This window comes from Salvia miltiorrhiza, chromosome 2, assembly GCF_028751815.1.
Source record: "Salvia miltiorrhiza cultivar Shanhuang (shh) chromosome 2, IMPLAD_Smil_shh, whole genome shotgun sequence".
Lineage (NCBI taxonomy): Eukaryota > Viridiplantae > Streptophyta > Magnoliopsida > Lamiales > Lamiaceae > Salvia > Salvia miltiorrhiza.
The window spans coordinates 14,556,984-14,571,025 of NC_080388.1; the positions used below are offsets into that span (position 1 = coordinate 14,556,984).

The window sequence follows — 14,042 nt, forward strand, 5'->3', positions numbered from 1 at the left end:
TTTTAGAAGCAAGGGCCATTGAATAAATATTTCTTCAAAATACATTCCAGCACTTGTTAACAATTCACAGTAACCAAACTATTTTAAAATAAGATATTAATGTGTGATTTCGAACAAGCCCCACAGTATAACACACAATTGCTATTAAGTTCATTGTGTTTTTTTTCTCAATTTTACATCATCAATCTAAAATGAAATTCAGAATGGAATTAATACACAACTAAGCAATCAATCAAAGTTTGTAGCTCCAATCACTCAACTTGCCCTTCTGAATTATGCCATATTCAGTCAAATAGTCAACAAATTCATCAATCAGATACGGCCAAGCCCCTTCTGGATCATAGTTTGACAATGCAGGGTCAACTATCTGGATTTATAGAATAAAAAACAAAAAATCCAGAACAGTCAGTAATTAGGGAAATTTTAGCTAACCAAGCTGCTGATGTTTTGACATATATCCTGTGGATTTCAAACTAAGAAAAACCTTAAACAAGTACAGGATATTTAAAAAATCATCTTGAATAGGGCTGTACCTCTAAGGGTAGAATAGAATTGGATTAATCATAGTTTGTATCCCCAACTTTCAGCGTTTTCCAAAACAATGTCCCGAACTTATGTTTTTGCACTTCAAAAACCCTCAATTATGGAAAATGTTCAATTTATGTCCCGCCTTAAAAAATATGGTTAACCCCATGAGTCACCTAGTCAGATTCTTACGTGGAATTAAGGGTTTAGGGTTTTTCTATAATTTTATATTAAATAATACAGATTCCGGCTAGGTGACTAATTATTCTATTGCCAAATTCTGGCAGAACATAAATCAAACTTTTTCGATTGTTGAGGGTTTTGAAGTGAAAACATAGGCATTTTTTGTCAAACACTGAAAGTTGGGGACACATTATGATTAACCCAATAGAATTTACCCAGTAATTAGATCACAAAGTACAGATTCTATGAAGCAAAATGAAGAGCATGTATGTACCAAGTTTCGAATTTTAGATCATTTTCTTATAAAACTTGCATGTGGAAATGCAAATAGTGACTGCATGATTGGTCAAAATCTAAATTAGAATTAGGCCAGCAATGACTCAATCAGCACAAATGTAACATAATAAAACAGGGCGAGAAATAGGATGATATGCATGAGGGTGTATGCCAGAGAGAGTTTGTATTCATTAGTTACCCTTGCAAATTCCAAAAGTTGTGACCAGGTATCGCGAGAAATTGCTTTGTTATGCCGAGCCTGAAGAAGCAAATAAACACTCAATGTGTCAACAATACATAGCCAGGACAAAAACCCATATAGCGCTAGAAAATATAATACTCCATGTCCCCTAAAATTATGCATTTATTTCTTTTTGATACATCCCCAAATATATACACTTTCTATTTTTGGACGCTACTCCACACATAATTTGGACAATTTAATCCTTATAACTTACACTTTTCAAGAGGCTTATAACTTACACTTATTTATTCATAATCAACTTAACAATACCCTCAATGTGGGACCCTTTCTCCACAATCAATAAACTCAACAACTAATATTGAAACCTGTGCCGGAAGATTTCATGTATATATTTAGGGGACGGAGGGAGTATATAAAATGTAAATTTGAAAGACCTTCGGAAACACTAATCTTAATAAACATATGTACCTTTCTGTCAAAAACTTTAGTTAAGTTCTGCAGTGGTATGAGATAAGAAAAAACTAAGGATATTTTTTAATTTCTATCCCATTTTCCTCAATTTTCTAATATGAAGAACACTCAAAACACATTTGTTTTAGTCCTTTCCAATTTCTACTTTCAGTTTTCTAATCCTTTATCATACATCACAATCATATATCATCATTACATTACAGTAGGACCCACTACTTAAACATTATTCTCTTCATACTAACCACAAAAATACCAAAAAGTCAAAATGGAATAATCAAACATATTTTCATTATCCAAACTTATACATCTAAAATATCAAATCCTTCATCAAAGCAAAATTAAAACACTTTTAACAAAAAAATCAGGTTAATTGGCTGTAAATCCAAACATTATAGTCAAATTCTGGATTTTCCCATATTCTATAAAATTGGTGTCAAAATGCATAAACTTTCATCATTTCTGGAATTTCCCCCGAATTTAAATTCCGGTCAAATCAAATCTGACTTGGCACCGGATTTTAATACGTGGCATGACTCCCGCAGTCAAAATGATGTAGTATTGTGAGAGGAAGTGATGTTTTGCAACTTAAAAATAAAATACTAGGGTCGAAACTAAAACAATGCAGCTTCATTAAAACCCTATGGCACATCCATGCGGCAGAGTAAGAAAATTTGGAGTTCATCAGTGTTGTGAGATTCGCAGTTGTGGGCAGTCGGAAGATGTCATGCCACGTATTAAAATTTTGGTGCCAGATCAAATTTGATTTGGCCGGAATTTAAATTTGGGAAAATTCCAGAAACGGTGAAAGTTTGTGTATTGTAACACCAATTTCATAATGTATGGGAAAACCAGAATTTGAATATAATGTTTGTATTTACAGCCAATTAACCCAAAAAAAAAAAAAAACATTGGACTCTGTGAATTGTTCTGAAAATACTGAAAAATTTAAATGTGAAAATTCAATAAAAATAAATAAAAAATAAGAAGGGGAATAGGATTCCAGCCCCAGCCTATAACCCTTATTTGGGCGAGAATTTCTTCTATTTTCAGTTTTAAGCAAAATCACGCCAGTTTTTTCTTAGCATGAAAGAGTAACTCATTCCACAATATCAAGATACAATTGTTCTACCTGCAGGAACTGGCACCAATGATCAACTAATGGCCATTGCTTTTCTGCAAACAGCAACTGCCACATCCCAATTGCAGTATCCAATGCCAAAGACTTCTGGCCCTGTATTTAACAGAAAATTTAGAGTGCGTTATTAAATTGGAAATTAAACTTACAAAGAAATCTGACACATGACTTTAAGCTGGATACAATGTTTTAAAAAACCATTGAGGCGTAGGAACTGAGGCTCGCCTTAGTTCCATTCGGTGGAAAACCGCATCTGAGGCGGCGCCTCTGTTGAATTAGCAGAATCGTGCGCCTCAATTAACTGAGGCGGTGCCTAGGAATCAGTTCTTTTGAGGCTTAAGCCTCAGTTATAATCTGAATTTTCAGCCCAATTTAAATGGGTTTTATCAATTTTAACCTAATTACTCATGGGCTTTGTCAATTTTAACCTAATTACTCATAGGCTTTATTAATTTAGGCACAATTTATAGTAAAGCCCTACATTTTAATTAATACCTAATACTAATAGCCTAATACACGTAAGAGTAAGACTAAGGGTTGCAGAAACTACAGCTTTATGACTGTTAAGTTGGTATTCTACTATAGCTTTTGACTCTATGGTATTAGTTATTTTGTTATGAACCTATTATATTTATGAACCTATAATTTTTCTTAAAGGCTTACGGCTTGAATCGGTTCCTACGCCTCGATTCGAATCGGTTCCTACGCCTCATGGTGCTATAAGAAAACGCCTCAGTTCCCGATTTAGTTTTTTAAAACATTGGCTGGATATCTTCACGAAGAAACAGAACTTGGTTTCATTATGAACTAGAATAAGTACTTCAAGTTCAAGATAACATGAAGATCTTCCTTCCAGTGAGCTGAATGCAATATTAATTGATTAACATTTCGGTGCTTATGCTGTTGGAAGGCGGGGGCTGACTTAGGTAATGACACCACATACAAATTCTTCTATAATAAAGAGAAGAAAAAAGAGAACATAAGGAAGGAAGACAGTGCTACAACAAATAGCACCGAATGAATCCTGCAACTATCAAACAAGAAACGAGTCAAGAGAGAAGAACGTGGAGAAGAATAAATAGGGATTGTCTCTCAAACTGTTCAAGCATTTTTACACCAGTAGTATTAATTCTGGAAGATAATCCATTCTAGTGATATATAAGACTTGAACTAACACAAAAAAGAATTAAACAATCTAAAGCAAATAAAATCCTAATGGCACCTATTAATGTATAGTAGCTTCAGGTCAATATATGCACAAGCATATGCTTGTTTTGACATTTAAAAATAGCAACCAAAGAATGTAAACCGGAAGGATCATTGTGGTTCAAACTAAGTCTGACTAAAGTTGTTAAAGTCTGTGCAATAGCATATCTTCACATGCCTTCTATCTATTCAAGTGTTGAATCCTTTAAACTCTTTAAGTGGTGAAGGGATTAATACACTCTTTGCCGTTTTTTCCATGCTTGATGGTGCAGTTTGGTATGCTTTATTTAATCTTCAAATAAATTCTCACATTGTTATGCAGATTTCCTCCAGAATCAATTACAATTTCAGTGATATGGCTTCTGAGGCTGCCTAAATATTACTCCCTCCGTCCCTCAAACATCTTCCTCTCTTTCTATTTTGGTTCGTCTCCAAAACATCTTCCTAACCTATTTTTGGAAATAATTACACTCACTATTACTCTTACAATCTTCACTTTTTGTGGGACCCATTCTCCACTCATCAAATACACGACTAACTTCTATTAAAACCCGTGCCACCCTCCCTTAGGAAGATGTTTGGGGGACGGAGGGAGTAGTTCTCATCCAATATGATCAAGATTAGTTAAGTAAAAAAATTATCTCAATTGAGTACAGAAAGCTACCTTCTCTTTTGCCCATCCAAAAGCATAGTTATAGATCTCCCGGAATTTTTCTGGCAAAATTAATTATAATTGTTTAGCAACAGAAAAGCCGATAGACGAAGTACTGATATTAAACTTTTTTTAAAATCAAAATCAATCATTTCTTCAATCTTTTAGCATGAAAACACGTTCTACATTGTGAAATTTATTTTTGCCGTAATTTTGCTTTTTAAAGATTAGAGAACAAGTCGTGGCATAAAACATATAGCATTCAATATTAATGAGAAAAAGGATTTTATGAAGCCATCAAAAGAAACAGTGAATTGGATAAACATATAATTTTCTAGACTAGTGATAAGACAACAATACATACGTTCATCTTTCAGTTCAGAACGCATAAATGGTATCCTTTCTCTAAACTTCTCCAGCGAATCAATCCTGTGAAAGACCATCAGCACACAATGTTCAATCAGGGAAAGGAAAATAGATAAATATAAGAAGCTTTGGAAAGACTTTAACTATACTCACCCCAGAGACTGTAATCCAGTGATGAACTCTTGCTTTGAAAATTCACACATGGTAGCAGCCTTCATATGCCATGAGACCACCAACTATATGGTATAGCATATTGAAATATAAATAGGAAAAAATCTGATCCTGATATAAAACTGACATTTTTTACCAAACGCTTATGTGCATATCTTTTTGGTTACATAACCAGCCAGAATTTTCATTACCAGTCCCATTAACTAATGGAAGAATACTACAATAACACTTATATTAATAGTATCTGGCCACCTGATCGGCTTACCTTAATGAATGCTTTCCAAGTCAACCAATGTCTTATTAACTTATGGGAATGCAACCAAGTCATTGAGATATGTGTAAATCCCCACACCTAAGATTTCGAAATTTTACTTGATAAGAACTCACTCAACTGAGAATATTAATCAGCATGTATCAGCTCCAGATTATTTTTGGTGATTGTCACTACAGAATACTGATATCCTTCGCCGACAATTCATAGAAAAGCACCCATGCACCCACATAATCAATGGAAAAGGACACAAAAGTAAAAGGAACTTGGAAGAAATACATGCATACAACCCCCACCCCCAAGAAATACATGCATGCATACAACCCCCATCCCCAGACACACACACGCGCACACACAAAGGAAGAAGGAACTTCTGGTGTCACTAAACATATCCTATACAACTACCCTAACCCTGATATTTGAAACCCTCCAATATTAATATATTAGAAATTATACGCTCAGAATAATATCCTGTGCATAAAAAATAGACCAGAAGGAATTATAATACAATAATAGTAGCTAACACTCACAACCCATCAACCATATCAGTAGACATATGTCTCTGATGGAAAAACATTTTTACTGTTTAATATTATCATCGAAGGACTGACCAAGCAATTTGGTGTTTACTTTGTTAAAAAATGAGTTTCATTGTTCTTTTGGAGGTGGGGAGGGAGGAGGGCTAATTGGTACTAATGATGGACAAAGAAGAACAAAACCAAAAGCAACCAACTAATGTTTCAGTCATTAGATAAAAGATGGAGTAGTTTGCTTCACAAAAAGGATCCTAACCTAAGCAATCTACAAAATTAAGAAATTAAAGAAATGTAGATGCTTAAGTTCAGCTGTAACTTACCATGACAATATCTTGGGGATCAACCTAGCAAAAGAAAAGCATTTTGCATGTTACTGGTGTATCTACACTCGGTTAAAGATATAGAAAAATACAGGTAAAGGGGGTTTTGACAAATTCCATATAATGTAAGCAATGTCAATAATGCATAAGGATCTTCTTCTCCAAACATTATAAAATAACGGGCAGGTGTGCCCATGAGGTAATTGCTAAATCTACCTGAAGGTCATTGCATAGGAGGGTAATTCCATCAACCAAAATCATATCAGCATAGGGATCTGAAAAATAAGACAACTTGTTGTAATATATTTGACAGGCAAGGATCTAGAAGGAAAAAATGTTCAGACAACCAACTGAACAGCAATGGAACATTTGCAATCAAAATAAACTGTCATTATGAACTCCATTTCTTTTTCTTTTTCTTTGGTGAGGGGTGGGGGGGGAAGGGGGGGAGGTGCAGAAACAATCTATTTGCATTTACCTTGGCTCATTATATCGCATAACAAGCAAGGCTCAAAAACATCTGACTATGTGGAAATATTGGTATCTGATTTTGAGAAAATATTGGTGGTCGGTATATCAATATATGTTAAATTTCAGCGGATGGCCAGAATTTTATTTCGTAAACCCAATTTTTATGTTCTAGCTTATGATATTTTCATAACTTTCGAAACATAAGTAGCAAGGAAATTTTGCAAGCTTCCAGATGGACCAGATCCTTTAAACCTTGGTTACAAACCACCGAGGTATGGAATCAATTTGGATGCAGATATTGCACAATATCTACTGATTACTCCAAGATAAGGAGTGCTGAATGCTTAGATAGTAAACTAGCATTAACCATGGGCTCAACACATCGAAGTACAAAACACAGCACTAGGGCATGGAGTCACCTTCAGTATAACAATCTGACAATATTTCTTATTAACTTCAACAAATTCTTCTCTTTCCCAGGCATATGCCGCAAGGCCAAATCATATTAAAAACCTTTCCCCAACGGTTCTTTTCCGTCTAAATGTAATTTGAATTTAGTAGATGTTGAGAATCTCGCCATCCATCGGATAAAATAGAACAACCCTTTATTGTACATTCTTTCTTGTACTCCAACATTTGGGTGTTAGTGGCATCCACTTCCTTCTTTAGAAGTGGAACTCTTAGCTCATACATACTTGGAGGGACCATTATAGTTATAACTATTAGAAAAGGAACTCCGTTAATGCTACATTTGAACTATCGGAAGCCATTATAACTAAAAATCTGAAATATAAATAAAGTAATATATAAGAATTTATCACACTTTATTTTTTGAGTTAAATTCTTAAGTAAGAGAGCTGATTCAGCTGAAATTAATATGAAGTTAATTAAAGAGTTAATTAAAAAGAGGTTGAAAAACAATTGGAGAAATTAAAGAGTTCATCAAAATAAAGTTAATATGAGGCAGCTGAAAAAAGAGAAAAAAAAAATTGAAGAGTGAAGACTGAGCGGCAATCCCAGCGGGCTGCTGGCGGCAAGCAGCGCGGGGGTGGGGGGAGGAAGGGAAGGTTTAGGGCTGTGCAACGTGTGTTCTGTTCTAAAAGAGGGTTTTAAATCTTTTAAAAATTCAAAACCCTAGATGGTCCGAAGGCGCGCGCCTCCGCGCTTCTGAGCCTAGGCCCGCCTTACGTAGGTGAGCTCACCTGTGACTAAAAAAAGCCCTAATGGTGCACCACGCCTGAGTGCCGCGCCTAGGCGTGCCTTTTAAAACCAAGGTTGAGATATGGGGACCTTGTGATGCTCATAGCCTGATAGACACTCCCTATTTTCTCACTTCGGTAGATGACTTTTGTTGAGGGATACAAGTATTTTTAATGGTCACAAGGATCAAACATTACATATTCTTAAACAATTTGTTCGAATGGTTCAAACACAATTTGGTACTAGGCATGAACTGTACATATAGATTATATGGTAGAGTTTCTGTAATGGAATGTCAATCATCCTTGCGGTGTGAGGGAGTCCTCCATAACCACCCTTGTGTTCATACACCTCAGCAAAAGGTGTAGTCGAAATGATACACGGACATGTCCTTCCAGTTGTACAGATTATGGTGTTTCAGTCCTGCCTTCCCTTGGAATTATGGACCTTTGCCTACCCCTTCTTTGATGTGGCCAATAACGCCAAGTTTGTGGCCATGCTCTGATAGAGTAAAGGTGGAGAAGGAACGAGAACTGAACGGTAATATTATAAATGATAGAAATTAAAAGAAAACTCCTCACCGAGGCCTACAGCAATAGCTGTCCTAAACAATACTATGATTCCACATAAACGACTCTAACTATGATAAGCCTATTAAATAGGTAAAAATGAAACCCTAACCCTAAAAGCCCATGCACACGTTATAGGCCTTTAGCCCAAACTATTTGACAAGAACTAAGAATAAATAACTGACTCAATTAAAAAGAAAAAGAAAAGAAAACAGATGCCACGGTCTATCAATAGCCTCCCCCGGCACAACAGCCTTGTCCTCAAGGCTGAAGTAGGGACCGATAATTGGATGCCTCAACAAGCGCATGCTGGTGTAGTGCATCGAACTCGGGCTCCCCCAGTTCATCACACACAAGGACGTTCAACGTCTTAGGCGGGCAGCGGTGAAGGGGTCCAAAAGTCAAACCGCAACGGAAGCAGGTACCAGCGGCAAGATGTTTTTGAATCTCTGATTGCAGCAGTTGGCGAAAGTTTTTGGCCTTGCTTAAAGGTAGTGAGGCGGCAGAAACCGTGGAGTCGGAAGAGTAGGTAGCTGTGGCTGTTGGTTGGCCGGCTGTGAGAGGGGTAACACGGTGGGAAAACACGGTAGGGGTACTAGGACGGGCAGCACGGCGCGCTGCGCTGACCGCAGAGGTGTAGTCAGTGAGAGCGTTGTCCTGTATCTGCTCTCGCACCGAACGCTGGAGACCACCGAGGAAATATCCTAAGCACTGGTCATCCGAAAGGGGAGGCAGCTGGGCCACGCGGCTTTCGAAAGCAGCGATGTAATCTTCCAGAGATCCTGTTTGATGTAATAGAAACAAGGCCTCGTAGGTGTTGAGCGTGGAGGCATCGCCGAAACGCGCCAATAAGGCTTGGGTGAATTGTGGCCATGCCGGGTTGGGGTTACGACGCAGGAGTAGTTGTAACCAGGAAATAGCTGCGCCAGACATGCCGATAATAGCAAGCTGCAGCTTCATGGCCGGGGGAATGCGATGGACGAGAAAATATTGGTTGGCTCGAGCAATCCAGCCCACGGGATCAGATCCATCGAACCCGGGTAAGTCAGATTTTTGAATCGAAATAGTGGTGGGGTTGGTTGGTGTTGTCGGGAACGAACGGCTGTTTCCCAGTGGAAGAGTCGCCGGGATCATCTGGAACGAAGGGTTGTTTTCCAGTGGAAGACACGGCGGCCAAGATGGCTGCAAGTTGAGTTTCCATGGCAGAACGGTTAGCGTCGACTGCTTTGGTAAGGGAGGTCAGCGATGTCTGCAACTCTAACACCACCTTCTCTAAATAATCCAGTCGAGACTCGGTGCTGCGCGTCGTAGCAACCATGGCAGATCGGACCAATTGATAGAGTAAAGGTGGAGAAGGAACGAGAACTGAACGGTAATATTATAAATGATAGAAATTAAAAGAAAACTCCTCACCGAGGCCTACAGCAATAGCTGTCCTAAACAATACTATGATTCCACATAATAAGCCTATTAAATAGGTAAAAAGGAAACCCTAACCCTAAAAGCCCATGCACACGTTATAGGCCTTTAGCCCAAACTATTTGACAAGAAGAACTAAGAATAAATAACTGACTCAATTAAAAAGAAAAAGAAAAGAAAACAGATGCCACGGTCTATCATGCTCATAAATGTGCGCTCTTAGGTTATGAACCGGGGATTCTTGGGTATAAACTATATGACATGGATAATCATGTCCAAGTCTGAGTAGTATGGCACGGCTAGAGGTTTGGGATCATGGCTTTGATACCAATTGTCCGCATCGGCATGACATGGCTACATGATCATGCTAAGTCGACTGGCAGTGTTGCTTGCCCCAATGGAGATTATATGAATACTTCAATGCCCAACACAGGACTTGATTGATAATCATAACAACAACAACAATCTCCACACACCTTAAAACATCCATTTCAACAATTACTAGGAACTTATTGCCATATAATATGGCATACTAGCTCCAAAGTTCTACCTCAAGATTCCAGTTGGAAATACGGTAGCATTTTCCCAGAGGATCAGCGCATAAACAGGGGAGGGGGAAATAGAAAGACAAATATGTATTCTCGTTGATAATATATTCACAAAATCAAGAGTAACCACTGCCTCTTGATAAAACATACAAATAATGTAAAGGCATGGAGTTCTGCATTTGCTGTTTCAATTAAGACAAGGTCCACTTAGCCCTTATACTATTTCGACGCTTATGCTATTTTTTGTCTCATGCAGCCTTTAACATTAAGCCAAATGACATTGATTTCAACGTGCCTAAGTTATCTCCAACTATTACAGGCAAGAAACCAACTAGTTTCTACAAAACGGCTGCCTGGTTTGACGCAGTTGCATTTGTCAAGAACCTTGCACAAACTGTCATTTGATTCTGAGACCATTGTTGTACTGAATCTTCCACAAAAAGTGGAGTTTGTTAGGACACAAGTGTCATAGTTTTCAAGACAGAAAGATGAAAACGATTACACAAAGTTGCAGGTGCAGATTCATGGAGCATATAAGAGAAGTTATGAAGAAATCTTTAACAAGTTCTAAATCCATCTATCCTGATTACTACAAAAATGTTAGTTGGATAAAGAATGGCATTTAGGCCCCCTTTTCGTACGAAAAATCAATGAAGCTGAAAAAAAATAACCAAGAGAAATCAGGAAAGGACAAACATGATTGCGTGCAATGCCTCGATTCAAAGAGGCCTAATTCAGTTGTGTATGTTTTTGGAAGCATGGTTTCCTTTACACCGCGCAAAACTCCAGCCGGGGTTGAGGTGTGAGACAAAGATTTCTTTTGAGTTGTGAGGAGAGGGACAATCTAAAAAGAAAATGAAAACTGCATGTCTCATACATTTTAAGGAAGAATGAGAGAGAAAAGATAAACCCTCCTGTGTTAGAACAAGATCAGATAAAGGAGATAGAAATGGAGCTAATTTAAGCTTTTTATATTATTCTTGAATTTTTTAAATTGCTACTCAAAACTGTCAGCAAAAGTGTGTGCAAGTGTGTGAGAAGATCCGAGTGATTATGAAAATGTATGTTCATGTGTATTAGCTAATGGAAATAGTAACACTTAGTGAAGAGATGTTAACAGCGACAGTCCAATCAAGGGCTAGATGAGCCAATTTAGAAAGTTAAAACAGTATACGTGCACCCCATGAAATACTATAGGGGCTAAAAGGACCTTGTCCAAATTATATTTCATCATCAAGAGACAGCTTGAAAAATGAAGATGTTGGACACAAATAATGAAAACAAAATGCAGTGATACAATATAATAAAGTAATAGATTACCTTTGTATCTATTGTAAAGCTCCTCTAAATGCCTAGTGTCAGCAACAGACTTTACGTGGGAATGGCTATAGAATATGTCGAACGCTCCTTCAAATTGCCAATCACTAGCCTTCAATGCTTGGACAGCAACTTTTTCACTGAATAAAAATATATTAGTCAAACTGCAGGATTGTTATATACAAATTAAAGTACATAGAATACAACACTACAAGGACCAAGAAGTCAAAACCAAAGGATGAATTTAGTTAAAGTTTGGTCGGGTCCTACCATCTAGTCATTGCCACATAAGAAAGGGGATGTAAATTAAATTACACTTCTCCCAAGATGGTATCAAAGGATAGAGAATATTTTTTGTAAATGATTTATCCCAAACATGAGATGGATATTCCAATACTAATGCACCAATAACTAAAGTAAATAATCAGTAAAGAAAGATATGTTATATTTGCATAAAGCAAAAAAAGAAATCCACCTCTATAGTGGTACAATTTGATAAATAGTTAGCCTTAATTTAAATCATAAAGGTCCAGAACGGCACAAAACCTCATCGAAACTACAAAGTACCCTAGCACTCCCCAAGGCCCAAACAAATAAACAAAATAAAATAAAATGAACCACGTAAGCACAATGGGAAATCTGCATGAAGAAGAGCATATGTAACAAACACAAAATTCATCAAAGAAAAGAGTTGGACAAGAATTCAAGTCCAAAATCGAGTAATTCAGGTACCTCGCCCCAGTAATAGACATGAACTGTTGTACTTTGTCCCGCTGCCCTCTGCCCAGCTTGTTCTGTCAAGAAATAACCTTTCAGCAAGCAATAGTGCACAAACCAAAATAAAAGCTAGCAAGTTGGTTAATTTTAACTGGACCAAATCAATACAGTTAGCATCAATAACACTTTGAACACAAATTACGGCTTATATAGTGGTTGAAATACAAAGAAGTGATGTAATAAGCATATCAAGCTGAAGATTTTGAAGCTTTAACATAAATTGAGCAATAAACGGTAACATCCACCAAATAGATTGAAAAATAAAGCACCGACCATCTTGAGAGGCGCAGAGAAACCCTAATTGTCGAGATTTGATGCAATTATCAAAGGCTGTGACCGGAACACGCGAAGACGAGCTAGGGTTACAATTAATCGGAAGAATTTCTCACTCCAAGCCGCCCACAGTATTCCTATTGTCTCTTTTTTTCCTATAAATCTATGTTTTCTTCCTTTTGGTAGACGGATTCCTTCTCTAGTGTATCTTCAGTCTTCGCTCAGAACCAAATCAGCACCACCACCAGTGGAAGGCTCGCGCTTGGTAGGCCCCTCACAAGAGTAGATCATTGATCACTTTTGAATATATACTTTCTAAATGGAAAATTCACGGAATTATTAATTACTAATATTAATAAATTATTAAATACATATTATTAAAGAAATTATTCACTGAAAAATAATTTAAAAATAATATTTTTAATTTTTAATTATGTTCTTCACTATATACAATATAATTATTTTCAAATATATATAAATATATACATATATATAGAGAGAGGTTCAAATGAGAACTCAGATTTAAAATAAGAACGGAGTCCTCAATTCTTGTATCTCAATGGCGTGGGACCTCAGTAGACTCGCCTTCTCGAAGGACTTCAGTTCCTGGGCGGCTACCAGGTTCAGTGCTTGAGCTAGAGTTGATCGAGGAGAGACAGCAGGAGCAGAGCGGTCGAGTTTCAGTTTCTTCCTCGGCTGGGGACCCTCTGCATCAGTGTGTGGCCTCTTTGTAGAAGCAGTCTGGTGTTCATTGGATACAGATTGATATGGTTGGATTGCTTTCCCTTTGCCTTCTGGATTATGAGGTGCATCAACGATTAACACGAATGAGAACTCTAGACCTTTTTCCATGTATCATTCCTCCTTTTTGGCATCATCAGGGAGTGACTCCACTTTCTCTTTGAAGGCATAAAAACTACGTTGATCATGGTCTGGATGTCAAGCTTGGAGATGATGTCAGCGCGAAGATCTTTGATTTGATCCAGTATATTGTAGTACATTTGTTTCGCATGAGCATCAGACAGTTGGCGCTCCAATTCGAAAATCTCAATTTTCTTCTTTAGAGCTACAAAGCCAACAATTGAGGGAGCTATTTTTTATGCGTGGTCGAAAAATGTTGACTTCAGTACGTTGAAGCTTTTGTTGAAGGT

The 14,042-nt window shown here is 37.3% G+C and overlaps 1 protein-coding gene across 1 annotated transcript; it reads right to left on the reverse strand.

The window, feature by feature from the left end:
• Positions 1-13,177, reverse strand: LOC131011318 (uncharacterized). Its single transcript, XM_057939102.1, has 11 exons — positions 12,892-13,177; positions 12,574-12,635; positions 11,845-11,981; positions 6,534-6,592; positions 6,318-6,341; positions 5,173-5,255; positions 5,018-5,082; positions 4,666-4,715; positions 2,790-2,891; positions 1,184-1,243; positions 1-367 (listed from the first exon to the last, which is right to left on the reverse strand). Exons 1-11 carry the CDS (start codon positions 12,892-12,894, stop codon positions 233-235), a joined length of 780 nt encoding a protein of 259 aa, XP_057795085.1. The 5' UTR covers positions 12,895-13,177; the 3' UTR covers positions 1-232.
• Positions 13,178-14,042: the final 865 nt, after the last annotated feature.

Bases quoted from the DNA above. Each gene is read 5' to 3' on its own strand.
- LOC131011318 (XM_057939102.1), bottom strand. The intron at 6,342-6,533 runs GTAGATTTAGCA...TTCTTTTGCTAG, and splicing joins TCCTATGCAATGACCTTCAG to GTTGATCCCCAAGATATTGT. The intron at 5,256-6,317 runs GTAAGTTACAGC...TATACCATATAG, and splicing joins ATCCCCAAGATATTGTCATG to TTGGTGGTCTCATGGCATAT.